Genomic DNA, 19,874 nt, shown 5'->3' on the forward strand with positions numbered 1-19,874 from the left:
GATGAGTTTCCCTGTCAAGATCAGCCAAGTGTTGCTTATTTTATAGTGCAGTTCATATCAATGCATATTAAATGTTAAAAGGTGAAGTTTAATGTGTGCATGACTTTATTTCAATATGTAAAGATTGTAAAAATAGTTAAAAGGGTGTGTGCACCACTACTGACTCTAAGATCTCAGATAAGACATCCTGGGAAAGGCCAAATGTTTTAACTCCAGTATAGTTTGGAAGTGCCAAATGAAGTCATAACAGACATGGTACTACACCTATTTTACTGTTTTAGAAAGTAGCAATAGCACAGTGCTTTTGGGGGGGGGGGGGGGTGAGAAGGGTACAAACTTACCTCCATTTTATTCATGAGGAGGGAGTGAAAAAAACCCAACAGATTAAATAAATTTGCCTAAGACCATATGAGCCAGTAGCAGAGCCAATTTCTTGCTTTTAACCCAGTACTCAAACTTAGGGACAACATAAGCAATGTGGTCTTGGTTAATGGGTTTTTGCTGCCCTAACCATCTCTGAACAAAAGAACACTTTCAAATACTAGGTTTTGACTCTTATTTAAAGTGCTTCCACTCCTCACCACCCTTCATAACGTGCAACATTCCAGACTGGAATGTTTCCAAGGACCCGTCAGAAGGACCCGTCCTATGAATTTCAAGCAAGTTTGTCTTTGCATTGTGAGAAGGCAATGATTTTCTTAGTTCCTTCATAAAGGATCACTTATAACTTGATTTTTTTTTAAATGTGCTCAGAGCTATTTTCTGATGGGTGCTCTTATATGCCTGGATTTCTTTATTTAAAGAAAGAGAAATTTTGTAAGGGTTTGTTCTGCTCTCCTATTGATGTATTTTGGGCAGGCCTGAAATCAACACTAAATGTGCTCAGGCTCCCTGTTTTTTCCTTTGTGCTCCTGGTGGCCTACTGCCTCTTTGTTTTCAGCTTTGGTGCGGCTCTTATAGGCAAGTACCCACTGATGAGGCCTGGAAAGAACACATGTGAGCAGTGGCATCCTAACAGTACAGGAAACCTGAAATATAATTGCACCACAAAACTAGTGAAACTGACTATACACATAATGTTGTCAAAGGCACAAAGTAAAACTGGAAAAATAGCACACTGTTCTTATGCCTTGCAGTCATAATAGCCTTAAGGGTTATTTTTTAACAACTGTGGGTTTGATATTTTCAGATAGAAATAGGTCTTTCAATTTCCCTTTCAAGTATGCTATGTATTGTTTACATTGTCATGCATGGGAGACACTTACAATAGTGAATGAATATATACATTTAGAATGTTAATAAGGAAACTTACATCTTTCAATTGTTTTTCAACTTCATTAAGATTACTTGGTGACGCCATGCAGTTCATTACAGCTTTCTGCAGACAAAGAAGAATGCGTTCATCTGTATTTCCTCTAGAAAAGTGTATTCTCAACTAATCTTATAGTCTTGTAAGAAAGAAGCGCTTACCGTCAGAGTTAAAAACCAAAACACATGTAATTCTGATATCAAGAGTATTTCTTTGGGCATCCTCATATCACCACAAGTTGTTCCAAGTATCATACATTTTGATTCACCTTCTTGTATTTGGCTGCAAATGGATCTAATTTCTGTGGTGGAATATTAGTTTCACAGATTTTAAGACCAGAACAGACCATTATCTAGTCTGGTCTCCTACAAAATGCAGGCCATAGAATTTTGCTTCAGTTCCTTCCTCAAGCCCATAACTTCTGGTTGAGCTAGTACATATTTTAGAAAGACATCCAATCTTTGTTTCTGTGGCACTGCTGTATTGTGCTGTAGCTTCTGGTAAGTTAAGAAAATTGAGGGTTTAAGTTTAATATGGAAGTCAATAAGTCAGTAAAGTGTTTCTTGTTGTTAAGTTGAATTTTGCTCTGCTGTAAAGTTGTCAATATCTTGCAGACTTTTACTTATAATACCGATCTGTTGGGGGAAGGTTGAGGTTTCAATAGCTATGTAGTGGCTTTTAAAACACATTGGAAGGCACAAGAGCCAGTATGGGATTGTGGGAATGAGATGGAAGGCAAGGGAGGATGGACATAATTAGCTAGGTGTTTCTGTAAAAATGTTCAGTTGTCAAATAGCATTGACTTTTAAAGTGTCTGAGAGTTTCAGGGCTAAGACCCAACTATAATAACCAGCAGAAGTTTCAGAGTTTATAGGCATCACTGCATTAGTTTACACTGTTCATATTTTGAAGAACTGTCCAATTCATGTGTGCTAGAAGCTTTTTTTTTTAAAAAGGTACAGGGGAGATTGTCAGAGCAAAATGTGAGGACACCTAAATCCCATTTGTGTCTTTGAAAAGTCTACCTCTAGATTCTGCAGCACATTTCTGCAACAAAATACATTTTGAGACAAATTCTGCAGCTATGGAATGTGAGAGTTTGAATGAAAGTATTAGAACTTTTATAAGCTATTCTGTATACATGAAGCATAAACTTTAAATCCTGAATACTTGTTACAGATGTATTTTGATTAAAAACTTCTCGTTTCCATAAATATTAGAACTCAGTATCTATGATGTCTAGGAAAAAATTAGGAAACGCTTGTGTCCAATGTTATACATGCTACTCTTACGCCACCTAGCATTTGTAAGAGGCATTACAATATACATTTTCAAGCTTGTGAAGACATCCAATCAAAAAGTCTAAGTTTACCTTTTTTGCACTTCATTTATTAATGACAATTTGAAAGAAGACTACTTCTATTCATACAAAGTTATTTTGGTAATCAGCCTGCTCCACAGATAAAACAATCCCATGTTTTGGCAACAATTGCTTCTGTGGTAGTCCGTTTCCATTCAGAATAACCAGCCAAGAACATGTAGGATACCGTTTTACGATTACTGACAGGAAACGTCATCTAATGGGTGGGGTATTATTCCACTCTTATCTGCCCCCACATACTTTATGTTTAAGATTATGTAAGTAGGAATCCTTCTGATAACTGACAGCTAAATCTGTCTCTCAGCTGTGGCTATGCAGGAAAGCTAGCACAGATTAGCAACAGAATAATTCTTGGGGCTCTGGTACAGCTTTAAAGACACTAAAAACTGGTTGTTTTGTGGACCACAAAGATTCTTTGTCCTAGCTCTCCAACTGATGTTTACTTTGGATTTACCATCCTCAGCAGGTCAGGTTTGTTATTAAATAGGATAGCTCTTTACAGAGACAAAGTCTATAGCTAGTTATTTCCATTGAAGATTTATGCTGTGCTTATTTGTAGTATGAATTCTTTAAACAAGACCAATTGAAAAATAGTATCTTCCCTGCAGGCAGCCAGAAAATGTCACCACCTTCTTTCTATCCTTCCCATTTTGTTGCAGAAACGCTAACTAGAATTTAACACTGAAACCAGAGATATTTGGATCCATTGTCACGTTCTCCAGAAGAAAGGAAACAGGCTGCTGCATCTAACCAAAAGCATTCAGGCTGTGTACTTACCCCTAAGAGTATTAAATTGCAGCAGCCCAGACTAGAAGGCATGAAGATATAGGTCTGTAGCCAGGTTATGTACAAGCTACTGGCCAGCTGTGGATTGAAAGCTGCATTTATGGAAGCAGTGGCCAAGTGTTCAGTGAGGAGTCCATAAAGATCCCAAAACTATGAACTGTGCTAGGGAAGGGCAGGTTTCCTCAATAGACTGTCATGCTAAGATAATGATTAGTATTCAAAATACTATTTTTCTTCCCACCTATCTTGCTCTGAATCAGATTAAGCTAGTTACTTTTCATCCAGGAGCTGATCTCAGTTAGGCCCAGGAACAGCTGCCAGTGGTATTTTTACTCTGGAAGCAAATGAGACCTGGGCACAGTCAGTGTCTTGCTGGCACCTGAGAACATGGTGGGTATGTCTGCACTGCAATGTGAGCCCAGGGTTAGTGAGACTCAAGTCAGCAGATGCTGGGTTAGAGAATCCAAGGTTTAAGCATCTACACTGATTGTTAACCCTATGTTAAGAATTTTCTCTCCTGGGCTCAAACCTGGGGCTCTGGTGTCCACACTGCAGCAAGCAAACCCGAGTCAAACCAATCATATCTGACTCCCAAGCACCCTCCCAAGACATGGCCACTCTAGGCCTTTGACCATGGTTTAATGCAGGAAAACTTGACTGTCCACTCTGCACATTACAGAAAGCTTGAGCAGCCTGCCAACACATCCTGCCCAGCAGTCATTTTGGTCTGTGCACTCCCAGCTACCAGAGCCAGCAATGTGGAGGGGAGACCTTTTGAAAACTCCTCTTGTTTGGCTTTCACTCCAGTGTCAGGAAACAGGCAGAGCTTCTGAGAGACGCTGATGGACATTTTGGTGGTGTTTTCTGATCCACAAAAGGCATCTGACAGAGCTTATCATGGAGGACGACAACACCACAGACATGGTAGACTTGAACTGGCTGATGCTTCTCATGACCGTCAATACAGCCGCTGACACCTCCGATGTAGGCTGGTGCTTCTGGAGTAGGGCCACAAGCACAGACTGATGGGATCACAGTCATGCATACCTGGGATGACCAGCAATGGGTCCAGAACTTTCACATGAAGAAAGCTACATTTCTGGAGCTTTGTGAGCAGCTCGCCCTAAACCTCCAGTGTAAAGATATGAATGACGGCAGCAATTAGTCCAGAAGCGACTTACCATAACTGCCTGGAAGCTGGCTACCCCAGACTGCTACAGGTTGTAAAGCAACAGCAGAGGTTTCTAAGGCAATCAAGCATATGGTTTAAGCCAAGGTGGCAGGCATAAAATATATTCCTGAAGTAATTGCTGGCTTTGAGAGAATGGGGTTTCCGCACTGCGCTGGGGCCACTGATGGGACTCACGTGCCCATGGTTTGAGGTTTATGTATTTGTGCTCCTTGAAGAGGGCAAAGGTCCAGTGGAAGGAGGAGAACAGTACCTTTATGAATGTGCTTGGGTGTGGATGGGGCTCATTGATTGTGTGTGGGTGGGAGGTGATTGCCTTGCAATGTACTTATGAATGACAGGGACACTTGTCAAATGAGGGTGGGAGGATCAATTCACAGTATGGATTGATGTAGACAATTGTATTGAGGAATAGTGTTTGCATACAAATGCTTAATTATCCCATATTTACCTGTATTATTTTAAATACACACTGTATAAAGTGATGCAGTGATAAAAACTTTTTTGATAAAATAAAAAGATTTATGAATAAGTATTAGAAAAGTACAATGTTAACCCATTGCCAAGCAGGCCAGCTGCCATTACCACACTAAGACACCAGTCTCTCACACAAAAAAGTGCTTGAACAAGATCAAAGAGAAAAGCTATGTATAAGACAGAAACCCCCTACCATAGCATGTCCCCTGCCCCCCGGTTGTCCTTTCCCTTCTATTCCTGTTTGCTGCATGCTTGGTGCCAAGGAGTGGAGGTATCCAGTATAGGGGATCAATCTGGAGGGCTGCATGGGGCAAAGTTGCCCAGTCCAGCTACTCATGAGGCCCAACTGTATGGGCCACCCAGCCATGTAGTTTTTCAAGCTGTTTCTGGATTGCATCACAAGATAGCACGCAAGGGACTGAGGCTGTGATGTGGGTGATTCAGTAGGAGTCTGTTCTCTTGCAGCCATTAGTGATATCTGCAGCTCAAACAGTTCTTTCTGCTGAGCTCTGTCCTCCTCTCCTAGCTGCTGTTCCTGGAACTGTGAAGCAAGTGCCTGCTCCTTCACTGATGCCCTGCTCTCAAGCTGTGCAGCAAGTGTGAGCCTTTCCTCAAGACTCTCTGCCTTTAGTACTGGACCTGCTTCGCGGCTCTGTCCAGAACTTCAACCATCAGTTCATCACAGAAATGCTTCCTCTTGGAATGATCTGTGTAGTTACACTGGCCCAGACTTCTGCTCCAGTGTTGGTGAGCTGTAGAAGTACTGAAGCCAGTAGATGTCAGGGGGCCTGGAAAAGCACAAGACACAGAGGGTTACTGTCTCAAATAGTTCAGTGCAGGAGCACAGAAAAAATCCTTGTAGAATTTCAAGGACATAAAATGCTACTTTTTCAAACTGAAACTTCAGTATATTGATAGAGAGATATGCCAGACCACAGAGCTCCCATGGACACAGCCTGGTTAATCTCAGTGAAAAGCAGAGAGACAATGGTAAATTAAAAATCCAAAGCTGTTTTTTGTTTTCTAAAAAAATTGCAGAACTCCTGGGGTGTGGAGAGGGGAGAGAGACAAAAGGTGCCATCAATGGCCATGCTACAAAAGCTTTTGCTATCATTTCCAACCCTCCACATTTTGGAGGACGTAACAGGTTTTGTGGTGCCCAACTGGCAAAGGGAGAGGTTATTCCAAGCTGCTGATGGGAAACCTGTATGCAAGCAAAGCATTCCACCATTGATGTGCTGTTCAGTCACTATATGAGTGGAATGGGCAGGTCAGCTACTGAGATGGCCCTGTAAAATACATCCTTCCCCGCAATACGACTACCTATCTGGAGTTCCTGCATCAGGAAACCTGTGCAGCTATCAGCACCCAGGATTGCGTCAGAATCCATGAGGGAATTCAATAGGATGATGGTGGGAGGTGGGGAAGCCCAGCTGCTGGTGGCATATTACCTGCCCTTAGCAGTCAGATGTTATTAACTGGGGCTTCCAATAGTTTTTGCATTGGTTCATAGAACAGAAAACTCTCCCATTACCGTATTAAACATTAAAATGGAACCAGAAACTTACCAGGCTCAGGAGCATCTTCTGTCCCTTCTGTGTCTGATACAGGCTTCCATAGCAGGCTGTTTCTCCGGGGGGAGAGGGAGGGGAGGAGAAGAAGGAGGAATCAAACAGCTTCTCTGAGTATGATCCCAGGATACGCTGTTGCAGCTCAAAGCCTCCTCTGGGATCGGTTTCAGCAAGAGAGTCACTTCACTGTCCTCACTTGACACCTGCTGCTGCCCCCCATCTGTCCCCATGCTGGATTCTGGGGCCGGCAGGGCACCATCCTGGTTGACCAGGTCATCATGCACCACCATTGGCTCGGTGGTCAGCACAGTGCCCAGCACCCACTCAAACCCATCATGAATTGGGCATGATGTTGGCGAGTTGCTCAAGGTGTGGTTCTGGTTCCTGGTTTTCCAATACTCCATTGTGAGCTGCTTAGTCCACTCCCTGCACTGGTCTCCGGTCTGGTAAATTTGCAACTTTGCCAGCTTCTTCGCTATTTGTTGGTATGTGTGGTCACCACTGGTATTTTAAAGTCCACTGTTTTGCTGGTTTCACACCAGAGATTTACCAAAATCCTACTGTGCTCCTGTGATCATGAAGCAGCATGCTTTGCAAAGGACTTGTGTTCAGTCTCCACTGCAAACACAGAAGGCTCTCTGATGGTGACTTTGCAGCTTGGTGTTCAGAAGACAATGGGAAGGTTAAACACTGACTCACTCAGCTGCTGCACCAAACCAAGGGGAGCGGCTTCTGTTTCCCTGGAGTCGACTGGAGATTCTTAGGATAGAGAGGTCAAAGGAAGTTGGCCCCTGGGATTGTGGGATACTTCTAATGAACTCCAAGAACCCAAGGTGGGGGGCTGCGTCTAAATTGCAAAGCAACAGGGCTCTAACCCTGGGTCCCGGCTTGACTGGGGCTCAAACCCTCCAGCCCTGCAGTGTCCTAGGACCTTAGGCCCAAGCCAGAGAGGTGTGTGTCTAGAACTGAAGGGTGGTTTATTCTCAAGCCTGGGCTCAGGCTTACACTGCAGTGTAGACATACATTTCCCTCCACCAATAACTTCATGTGGAGGTTAAATAGGATGGGGGTAAAGAGTGGGGCTTTGTGGACCACAAGTGAGTGACCCAGAGGCAGGGAAACTGCACTGTTCTCTTGGGAAACAGTGGAAAGATTCCAAACATTTATCGGTTAACCTGTGCTCTATAGCATGCTCTGACAGACATATCAAATGAGATCTAGTAACAGCATGACTAGCTTCTGAGAATATTTCCAACTGACCTAACTCAAGGTATTAATTATGGACTTCAGACTGTTCAGAAACATGATTTTGATACCATCACTAAATTTGGAAGACAAGAGATTACTAGAATGGTTATTGAATTTTTAGGCTATTCTGAACTGACTTTTTGTTCAGTTAACCTGGATTTTTCTTGCCCTGGTAGAATGCTTTTCCTCCAGCCTGCTTAAGAAATGTTGCTTTATAATATTAGGGAGCCCACACTAAGTTCAGGGGCAAATTCAGAGTGGTACTGCATCAGAAAGACAGGATATTTATGATAGTGTATTATTCAGAACAAAGCTTCCTTCTTTGAAATAAAGAGTTGGGATTCATATTTGTCTTTTCTTTCTTAAGGATCTGGCACAAGCCAAGTTACTAGAAGTTATTCAGCTAAAACCATGCAAATATAGGGTGATCAGTGCCATCTATTGAACAAGAGTGGGGGAGGGGGGTGTCTTTCTATCCCCATTCCCACCAAGACTCAGAAAGAGCACGCTGACAATGTTTATAGCTAAGTTTTGCCAACTGAGTGTACGTGCACCCCTCTTACTTTGTATCCATGCTTTTCAGAAAGTGCAGAACTAACAGAAATGGAAACAAATGCCTTTATAAAAGCAGGCAGTCTCCTTGTATCTGAACACACTATAGTTATTAACCATTCTAAAAGTAATAAGCAACTCACCCTTGCATCCTGCTATCCACAACTCTAAAGGGAAGGAGAAAGAACTGGCCCTTAGCATTGTAGCCTATAGGAGTAACCCGTTTGCTTGTACGTATGTGTGTAATAGGTTTATAGATTTGTATTAAAGTAAGTTTGGCTGTAATGCAAGGGACCTACAGGCCACATTCTGTATGTTGAGCTAAGGCAAAGTTAGCATATCTACATCTGGGACCTTTGACCCAGATAGCAAGTTAACACCCACACACGTCTGAGACCTTTCACCTAGACAGACAGATAATGGTAAAATGGCATAGGGGATTTCCAAGTCTGTACCCACAAACTTAACAGGTACACCACAAGGAGAACCGGAGAACAAAAACAACGTGTGAATGATCTAATGCCATTAAAATGTATGTACATACTAGCCTATGGAGTAAGTGTACCCTAACATTTTTATGGGTGAGGAATGAAGTTTGGGCATAGGAGGAAGAATTTCAGCCACTTGTGCCCTATAAAAGAGGTGACCCACCTTGCTAAAGAAATCTACTTATGACAATGACTACTATTAGTAGGCTGTACTTGTTTTTCTTAAACTTTCTAAATTCCAGGGGGACTAGGCTAAACTTGGTTTCCCTAAGCTTTTGTTCTTAGTTGTGTTTATTAGGTTTTAATTATAGATTTAAGTTAATTAAGTAAACTAAGTTAGCTTTGATAGCTCTTAGCTCTAGCTTTTTCTAAGCGCTGCACCTCTGTCATAAATATAAAGGGAAGGGTAAACCCCTTTGAAATCCCTCCTGGCCAGGGGAAAGCTCCTCTCACCTGTAAAGGGTTAAGAAGCTAAAGGTAACCTCGCTGGCACCTGACCAAAATGACCAATGAGGAGACAAGATACTTTCAAAAGCTGGGAGGAGGGAGAGAAACAAAGGGTCTGTGTCTGTCTGTAGTCGTCTTGGCCAGGGACAGAACAGGAATGGAGTCTTAGAACTTTTAGTAAGTAATCTAGCTAGGTATGTGTTAGATTATGATTTCTTTAAATGGCTGAGAAAAGAATTGTGCTGAATAGAATAACTATGTCTGTCTGTGTATCTTTTTTGTAACTTAAGGTTTTGTCTAGAGGGGTTCTCTATGTTTTTTAATCTAATTACCCTGTAAGATATCTACCATCCTGATTTTACAGGGGGGATTTCTTTATTTCTATTTACTTCTATTTTTTATTAAAAGTCTTCTTGTAAAACACTGAATGCTTTTCCATTGTTCTCAGATCCAAGGGTTTGGGTCTGTGGTCACCTATGCAAATTGGTGAGGCTTTTTATCCAACATTTCCCAGGAAAGGGGGGGGTGCAAGTGTTGGGAGGATTGTTCATTGTTCTTAAGATCCAAGGGTCTGGGTCTGTAGTCACCTAGGCAAATTGGTGAGGCTTTTTACCAAACCTTGTCCAGGAAGTGGGGTGCAAGGTTTTGGGAAGTATTTTGGGGGGAAGGACGCGTCCAAACAGCTCTTCCCCAGTAACCAGTATTAGTTTGGTGGTGGTAGCGGCCAGTCCAAGGACAACGGGGGTAATATTTTGTACCTTGGGGAAGTTTTGACCTAAGCTGGTAAAGATAAGCTTAGGAGGTTTTTCATGCAGGTCCCCACATCTGTACCCTAGAGTTCAGAGTGGGGGAGGAACCGTGACAACCTCTCACTCAAAAATTGAGAAACCTGAACCGTTAGAGGCGAGGCTGGTCCTGTGTCTCTCACCACAAGGTTATCAAGGAAGGGTGTGAGTATATTAACTGAAGCTTTGTAGCATATATTACCATAATACCATATGTATCTTTTAAATAGCAGTAATACAATTGTAACTGACTATTTTACCATTTAATTACTACTTCATTTATTTTAATAAAAAAAGTCTTTAAGGCTATATCTGTCTCAGAGTGAGCTTCCTGTCATACACCCGAAGGCCCTTTGTAAATTCTGTGGAACCTGATTTGGGACAAGAACTTTTCTGATCAAACAAATTGGTGAGCCTAAAACCCATATTATCCAAATTAATATTAAACACCCTAAATCAGGCAACAGCATAAGATTTTCAAAGGTAATTACCAGGCCTAATACAGAGCATTAATCACAACCCGGATACCATTTTCAAACTGAATGTGGATACATTAACACAAAAATTCCACTCTTCAAGGTGGAGACAAGAGTTAAATCTCCCAAATCCATGAGAGAGACGACTGCTGTGTCACCATAACTCTGACCTGGGGAAGGGGGTACCTTTAAGAAGTCCCCCAGGGACCCAGAAGCACACTGTTTTACTGGAATTGAGGGATCAGTTTTGTTGGTTTGTGAAGGGAATATGGCTAAAGTTGGGAAGAAAAGAAATAAATGTTAAGTATTAATACATGAAGTAAGGCTTGAAAACAAGAATTCAGAGCTTGGCTACACTTGCGAGTTAGAGCACATTAAAGCATCCCTGGTCGCCCTAGCTCACTACCCATCCACACTGGCAAGGCACGTAGAGCGCTCTGACTCCACGGCTAGAGTGCTCCTGGTACTCCACCTCGGCAAGAAGATTAACACTTGCTGCGTCTTGGCTGAAACACCCAAGTGTCAGTGTGAATGAGGGGTTGCATTACTGCACTCTGATCAGCCTCCGGAAATGTCCCATAATCCCCTTAAGTCAAGTGGCCACTCTTGTCATTGTTTTTGAATTGCTGCAGGAATGCAGCTATGCCCTTTGAAAGCTCCATTTCTGACAGTCAGCTGCTTATCTGCTCCGAGACAGCAACCATTAGTGTGGAATGCTTGTGTGGGGGGTGGGGGGGTGTCTGCTGCTGTCTCAACTTACAAGACAGCATGCTGACATGCTCTCAGCCCCCAAAACCCACTTTCTCCCCCCACATACACACAATACACTCCCTGTCATACTCCACCCCATCCCCCATTTGAAAAGCATGTTGCAGTCACTTGCATGCTGGGATAGCTGCCCATAATGCACCGCTCCCAGTGCCACTGCAAGTGCCGCAAATGTGGCCACACCAGTGCGCTTAAAGCTGTCAGTGTGGACAGAATGCAGCACTTTCCCTACTGCACTCTACGAAGTCTGGTTTAACTCAAAACGCTCTACGTTTGCAAGTGTAGCCATGCCTTAAGTGTTGCTGGAGAGGAGAGAAGGGGAGTTACTTTAGGAGGCTTCATCAGAAGTGTGGATTGTGTGCCCCGCATTGGAATGAACACTGCAGGATGGGAGGAAGACTTAGACATTATCTCCCTAGTGCCAAGGTTAGATTTTCAGCAGAGTGGGGCTTTTCTTGGAGGAGGGGGAAAATGAACCACTTATCCCTACAAGTTACATAGGAAGGAGTGAATAATTTGAAAAACGGAGTGAACCTCAGAGAGTTGACTGGAAAAGAGTAGACTGAGATAGAAGGTTGCACCTTGTGTATGTGAAGCCCATAAAGTCAATGATTGATTGTGGAAGGTCTAGACTTCTTTCACAACCCTAGTGGAGTGACAGTGGTACAAGAGAGAAGGAGCAATAGCTAGTTTTATGAACAATTGGTTAAGGAGAGGACTTGTGTCTCCTGGGAAGGGTGAACAGAGTTTTGAAGTGAGAGAGGGCCTTGGATTCAGAGAGGGATTGTTATTGAATCTGCTTAAGCATTTCTTGTCTTGGCAAGTCAAAGGATGCAGGACCTTAAGACATAGTTACCACATTTTCCTCCTCTCCTCACCACCTCCATCTCAAATATATTTTTACCAACGGATTGAACTGTTAGAGTGTATAAAGCATGGATGTTTAAGCCCTAGTAGTTCTTACAGTACTGTAGTCACTTGTAAAGCACAGGGGAGGTGATGGCAGCACAGAAAGCAAGCAGATAAAACAATTTCAGATCCTATATTAGACTACCTGAGCTATAAGTGATTTACACTTAGAAAAGGTGGGATTCATTTTCCCCTCCCTAAGAATAGGAAGTCAAAGCTCTTAGAGCACTTCATCTCTGAAAAAAACAAATAAATTGATTTCTAGTTTGGTCCCTTGGGAATTGTTCTTTAGATTAAATAGATGCAGCTGCTTAGCTAACCTCATTTAATCATTCAGCTATGTTCACTATAAGTAGTAGTTTTGTTCTTCAGAAATGCATTGCTGTAGCATCCAGCTGTAGTACATTTGCTATGCTACCCCACCATGCAGAGTGAAGAGGACTGGCCTGTTGTAAACCTCACAAACAGTACATGAATGCTCTGTGCTAACAGAAGACATCAGATGTCACAGGTGGCCAGTTCTCAGAATTGCATGAGCAGTAAATAAGAATTTGTAAGACCACAGAGACAGGGGAGCTCAAAGATGCTTTATTTTTGTGACCACAGTGAGGTCAGGTGGGGAATTAAATTAGCATTTCTTTAAAAGGTAGTGTGAGATTGTGCTGCCCCCTAACAGCTTGGGAGCATGTATAATTCCATGAGCAAATTAATAATAGAAAGATAAAGAAGCTATCATTTGATTTTTAAAAATCTACAGAATCATTTTACCCTTAGTGGCATGGGGTAGGGATGTGCGACTTGCCAAACCACCTGCCCCTTTCCCCAGCAAGCAGCTTCTCCAGTTTGTGGAAATTAATTGATAATACAATGTCATTGGAAATGGGTCAAGTTGGGCATCATTCAAAAGCCCTTTCCCCCCACAAATACAATGGTACCAAACATGACAAACCTAGAATAATTATGTAGGTACAGACTCAAGGAAGTGTCTTAAAAAAAAGTTTAATTATACTTTAAACAGAGGCATGTCAACATGCAGCCCTCACAAACTTAAATCATAGCCCTCGACTGACAGTAATGTTTTATCTGTTAATGCTCAGAACATACCTGATTTTTTTTTTAACGTTACAGATTACTGTAAATGGAAGGGGAGCTTCAGGATGATTTGCCATCAGCAGCAAAAAAAAAGAAGCAGTTCAGTGGTATTGATTATCAACTTTGTTATAAAGAGTTATGAGGCACTGGTTAAGATGTCACGATCCAGCCAGAATTACTGGAATCCATCTGCAAACGGTATGCACGTAGTTATAGTACATAACATAATTGATGTCTTTTTTGAAAAGCATATTAAACGGTTTGAAGTAATTTCCCAAAGGGTAGAGGACTTGCAATACCAATTACACACATCCAGTGTGCATTCTACTCTGTGACCTTTTGTGCACAATAGAGAGCTGCAGTATCACAGAATGGATGAAGCAATTTGACGAGGTTGACTCAGCAACAAAGCCAACTTTTGGGATCGCATGTCAATATATGAAGTTGGTTGATTGTTTGAAACTTTTTAAAGTGATCTGTCAGGACTGTTAATTGGAATTTGCACCATGCAGCAATTTGAGCTGGGGTTGCTCAGTCCGGCTGGCCGGCAGGGCTGGGGCCCAGGTCAGTCTCTGCTGCAGGAGAACCAGTTCGAGACCCGCGGGCAGGTGCTTGAAGAGATGAGACAGTTACTGGTGAAGTCATAAATGTATTGGAGGTGGTCATATGTTGAGCTTACCATCTGAAAACATTACAACATTTGCAGACCTACGTGAGTGGACATTTCCAAGAAGCAGATAAACAGAAAAATTGCCACTGACAAAGGTTGCATTTATACCGTTTAGCAAGAGGCCAAATCATCAAGCAATGGAAAGGCTCAGAGATGATCAAGCACAACCAAAACTACTGTCCCTTATTGGGCATGGCTAGGTCTTGAAGGATGGCCTCATCACACCAGTTGTGTGTGAAATACGATGCGCTTCAAAATCATCTAATGAATGAATGTTTCCAGGCCTACATGTCAAGGACAGTTTCCCAAGGATTACCAAAAAAAGTTGATTTTTAAACATCTCTCTCAAATAAATAAATTGTACATATTGGCAAATGATAGCTATATAATTATTCTAGGGTTGTCACATTTGGTACCATTGTGTTCATGGGAGAAGGATAATCATTCAAAAACCCTAACTCGACCCATTTCTGGCAGCACTGTGTTATCAACATTTCCACCAACCAGAGCAGCTGAGAAGGATGACACCCTCTGGCCAGTGTTGCAGAGGGTGACATCACTGAATGTATGCTTCTGTAGATTTTTACAAATCTAATTACACCTCCATTACCTTTCTAGCACTAACTTGCCCACTGAATGAAATTTTACTATGTTACTCTCCCAAATTACAGAAGTTCAGTGAAAGGGGAGCCAAGGTGACTGTCATCTTTGTGGCACTGGGATTCCAGCATGCTCAAACAGACCCTGATCCATGTCTCAATTATGACAGCCCCCCTGACTGCCCTATGAATTTCAGCTCCAGCAGTTGCAGCATCCACAACAGCCACAGCCCCTCACTCTCTCTGATACCTTCAGCCACACACTCTGCACCAGCGCTTGTGGCAAGGATCTCGCAGGTCAGCCAGCGTAGGCTGACTTGCTCAAAGCCACTGCTGGGGAACAATCCATCTAGATATGGGGTTTATAGGGACCTTTCTAAGCTGCTATGGCAGCATGAAGAACTGCTTGAAAGGGGAGAATCCCTCAGACAGTAACTAGCTGGATTACTCCATTTACTGCTATACACAGTGTTCATACTGGCCACTGTCTCTCTTTATATCTTACGCTGTAGTACTGTCATAAGACCTTTCAGAAAAAGGAAATTAGTATATCAGTGCATCTTGCTGCAGAGTGGATTTCAGTGCTTAACAAAAAAAAGAATTCTAAAGTAAGCTTATAAATGATTAGAGTATTATTCAACACATACCTGGGATAATTGGAAGGTGCTGGCACGGTTTTCGAGTTCAGAGCATCTTGCAGTAACTGTAGATAAATTATGCTTCAAACGGTCCATCTCTTCTGACAGGGAATTAAGTAGTTGTTCTCTCCTCTCTGCTTCCTTTGTTTTCTCTTCAAGTTGACCAAGTAGTGAAGTGACATCACTACTTTTATTTCTGGTTTTAAGCTTGTCTTTTAGGCTTTGGATTTCTTTTTCCTTCTCCTCAAGTCGACAGATATATTTTTCCTTTTCAGTTTCAAGGGCAAGTATTTTCTACATGGAGCAAAACAAGAGCATAGATAAGCCAATAAAAATCACCGCACAGAAATGTGATGGAAAGTCCACAAGAGTCCAAACTGATACTCACTTCTGAATGTTGAAAGACCCATTTTTAGTCAGTTGAGAATATTCGTTTTACTCTAACTAGAGAATGCTACAGAGGTTACCTGAAACATTTATCACATATGCAATAATTTGAGTCTCAAAAATATTAGTGTTACCACTCAAGACAAGCTAGAATATAATTACAGAATGTGAACACACACATACTAATTGAGTCTACAGTGGATGTAACCATGGAAATGATATAAGCAACAAAAATCTCATTGGCTTGGTAGGTACCTATACTGACATTCAGGTTGAAAAAAGTATTCTTCCAGATTTATATAAATTTGGAAACATGTATATCATGAGAACTGCAGGAGTCTGTGGGGATGAAGCATTTTTCTTTGGCACATTTCTTATCACTGCTACTGTATCCAGTATCTTGAGAGACTGAGAAGCTCCTTTTATGTTTAAATTCCACTAAAGCACAATAAGTAGAGCCTTTTCATGTGGCAATTTAGCTTGCCAAAACCCCAACACAAAAACAAGTAGTACCACGACCACCCCACAAAAAAATGTAAGTGAAGAACAGCTGACAGTGTGACCATTAAATCCTGTCTCTAGACAATCTGGTCTTTCAGCTTTAAACTGTTCTTCACTCAACTGTATCTTCCATTACTGATTACTGACATTAAATATTAGAACAGCACTGTAATGGGTTCTACCCTGTCCTTTAATATGTACGTGTGCATCATTTCACTTTTGTACAGGTTTCTGTCCACTAGAGGCAGAGATTCAAGCCCAGATACTTGAAACTATGAAGCCACTGGAGGCCTGAAGCAGAAGTGGAGAGAGTGTCCAGGAGATGGAATTTAATTTGGCTCACTCAAAGAGTGAAACTGGTGAAGATCACACACAGAGCACCTATTGGGATTGTGTTCTTTCACAACAAAAAGGACACCCATTATATTTCAGTCAGAGACATGGTGCCATTGCAGGAGGGACACAGCTTGCAGCTGGTGGACTGTTTCTTCTAGTTCAAGTTAGCAAAGAAGTCTTGAGTGGAGCAGGGAAAGGCTCAATGGAGCCACAAGACTAAAAGACAAGAAAGAAAAACTTAGCTTAAGTGCTATTTTTGCTACGCACAGCTATTTAAGCTAGTTAATAAAACTGAAATAGAACATCAGGGCAGCAACTGACATCCTCAAATTCCTGCTCTCTGCCTATGGTGGCATAAAGACATTTTATGGCGGTTGAGGCTGCAACCCCTTAGGTGAGTGTGAATGGGAGCACAAGAATACAGACCAGGTGTATGGACATGCTATCCCGTGAGTTCTCATCTCATTCACCAAGGGTGCTTATATAATCCAAAATAAGGATCTCTCCAGGCAATGCTCCAATTACTGACATTTTTAGAATACTGAAACAGCATTAAGACATTACAGGACATGTCTTACTGGCTACTAATTGAGGCCCTTGGCCCCAGGCCTCTATATTTAACCACTTTGTAAAATAACCTGGAATTTATTAGTGCAGGCACAACTGACAAATACCTAAGAATGGATGCACCATATTAGGACACTACATTTTAAAAATCTGATTTTAAAGTTACAAGGAGAATAGTTGTTTGTTGAGAAATGCTATCTTATGCAATTACGGCACCACAGAAACAAGCCTGAAAGTCAAAGTGTGCACATTACCTCTAAAAGTCTATTCCTTTCTGTATCTGTCATTTTGCTTTTCCCTTTAATAATTTCCTCCATTGACTTTTTGAGGGCTGCATTCTCCCTTTTATACTTCTCCAACTCAGTCTCAGATTTGGAGTTACTAGACTTGAATCCCCACTTGCCAGAAATTACATCTTTGGTGGCCTTTGATGTCATCCTCCAAGCGTTCTGTGAAAACAAACAAAAGAATCATGTATACAACAGTCCCATCCTGTGTTAAATATTAAAGATTCCAGAGACCAAGCAAAAATATGTCTGTATTCAAGTTTGATAAAGCATGATCTAATGGGTAAAATCCACAACTAAGTCAGATTGTGTTCTATTCCTGCACAGCACAGACTGAATTAATCAGTTTCCCTATTTGCAAAATTGGTTTTCCTATTACCTCCCTCACAAACGTTTGTGCAGTGTCTCAGCATTGGTCTCAATAGAGGTTCCCAGATACAAGGTACTATAGAATTGCAAAGCATTTTTAATATAAGCTATTTTTAATATGGGTTATCATTGATGGCAGGGTTTGAACACACACACATTCCTAGTGAGAGAGGAACCAAAACACCAGCTTCTGCAAATTAAGCTTCCATTTAATTAAGTTTTTAGTCCTTATGGCTGTAGAGGTAACCTTGCAAATGTGAAATGAATGAGAAGTGAAGTGAAGCTATGGCAGAGACTATCCTTTTGTTCTGTGTTTGTACAGCACCTAGCACAATAGGGTCTTGGTCCCCCAGGTGCTACAGTAATACAAAAATAATACTGCTAATGAGAATAGCTCCAGTACTCTGCACTATTGCTTTGGAAAACTAACCTCAGGAGCAGAGGCTATTTATCCCTTACCCAATCTGATGGGTTTTGGAGTAGCAGAGATCCTCCCTACTCAAAGGGGCCAAGAGTGGGGTGGACAGATAAAAAGTTCCTTCCAGGGATTAGACAGAGGTGGTGCTTCAAGTTTAAGAGTAAGTCAGAGACAAATCCCAAAAGAGAAGTATCAGGGAAAAGTATTCTGAAATACCAGCAGGCCCATTATCTATAGGTAAAAGCAGCAGGGGCTTCTTCTCATCAGGAAGTTGTCCCTGGAGCTAACTGATGGAACCAGACCTTTATCTTTCATAGCTACAAGAGCTGGGCACAAAAAGGTAATTCCATTTAACAGACTGGGTTTTTCTATTTTGAAAGCTGATTTTGTTCTGATACGGATGGAAAACGAAGCATTCCAAAGTTCTCTGTGAAACGGAACAGAGTGCCACTTCCAACAGAACTCATGGAACATTTCACTTTTTGACTAAGCAGCAAATGCCACTGAAAAGGTGTTTTGTCCAGAATGTTTCTGAAACATTTTTCAAACCCCGCACCTGAAGACCAAAACAGTAGGCACATTCACATTCAGTTACTTCTGCCTCTGGACTTGAAGATTTACCAAAGATCTAACTGGAAGACAATCTATTAACCAGAAATTACAAAAGAATAAGAGACATGCCAGCAATCTCCTGGTGAAAAGGTCAATCCGCAACCCTAGCTGCTAGAAAGGGGCTATAATTCCTATCAGCGTCTTGTCTCTAGACTGGTCAGAAGCTTCATAGTTTCTCTTTGTTTTCAACTTGTAGTGCCTTGTCTACAAGATGATTTGTCTGTTTTACAAGGATACACTTGGATCAGTAGTTTCAATAAATAAGCCCTGGCATCTAGGACACCGGTATTTTTACTAGACATACAAGGCGGGTGAGATAATAGCTTTTATTGAACCAACTTCTGTTGGCGAGACAAGCTTTTGAGCTTCGCTCTTTGAAAAAAGAGAAGTTGGTCTAATATCTTTTATTGAACCAACCTTGTCTCTCCAATACCCTGGGACTAGCACAGCTACAATGCTTTACTACCTTGTCAATTAACCCATGATCAGCAGAGCTGCCTACACCACTTCACCGGTGTCAGCTTCAAGACGCACTGCTGAATAAAGGCTAAGATCTTCATGTGGGCGCATCTGGTGTCTAGATACACTCGCAATTTCCCCCTCCGCAGCAGGCTTCCCCAGCTCATCAAGAGGTCCCACCTCGCCAGTGTGTCTGGGGCTGCGCTGGGCACAGCTCCGGCGCTTGCCTCCTCCCATGCGCAGTTTTCGCCCCAGGAGAGCGAGTCTGGAGCCGCTGCGCGTGACGCCGAGTGCGGCCGCGGCGAGCCTGAGAGGGGGGCGTTAGGTTTGCTCCAGGAGCAGTGGGCAAGGCCGTCACTAGCTACAGGTCCGTACCCAGGGGGTCGGGGGTTTTACCTCCACGGAAGCTCGGGGCCGGCGGAACACAGGGAAGCCGGCGGAACACAGGGAAGCCGCCCGCCCGCCGGCCCCTCCAGCGGGAGCAGGGCGGTTCGCTGCGAGTCGACCGGCAGCAGTGCGGGGCCGCGCCGGGAAAGCTCCGGGCTCAGACCAC

The 19,874-nt window shown here is 42.4% G+C and overlaps 1 protein-coding gene across 2 annotated transcripts in view; it reads right to left on the reverse strand.

Annotated features, from left to right (window-relative positions):
• Nucleotides 1–19,874, reverse strand: part of CEP55 (centrosomal protein 55) — a 35,967-nt gene that overhangs the window by 15,905 nt on the left and 188 nt on the right. The window contains exons 1-4 of one of the 2 annotated variants that reach the window (XM_084633814.1): nucleotides 19,718–19,829; nucleotides 17,431–17,625; nucleotides 15,395–15,679; nucleotides 1,313–1,378 (exon numbers count right to left, since the gene is read on the reverse strand). In XM_084633814.1, coding sequence (XP_084489940.1) covers nucleotides 1,313–1,378; nucleotides 15,395–15,679; nucleotides 17,431–17,613 — 534 coding nt within the window. In that variant the 5' untranslated portion in view covers nucleotides 17,614–17,625; nucleotides 19,718–19,829. Of the gene's footprint in view, nucleotides 1–1,312; nucleotides 1,379–15,394; nucleotides 15,680–17,430; nucleotides 17,626–19,717; nucleotides 19,830–19,874 lie in introns of those variants that run through there. The other variant, XM_084633813.1, reaches the window with a different exon arrangement.

The sequence above is a fragment of the Lepidochelys olivacea genome (genome assembly GCF_965140295.1).
Source record: "Lepidochelys olivacea isolate rLepOli2 genome assembly, chromosome: 7".
NCBI classification, from domain to species: Eukaryota; Metazoa; Chordata; order Testudines; family Cheloniidae; genus Lepidochelys; species Lepidochelys olivacea.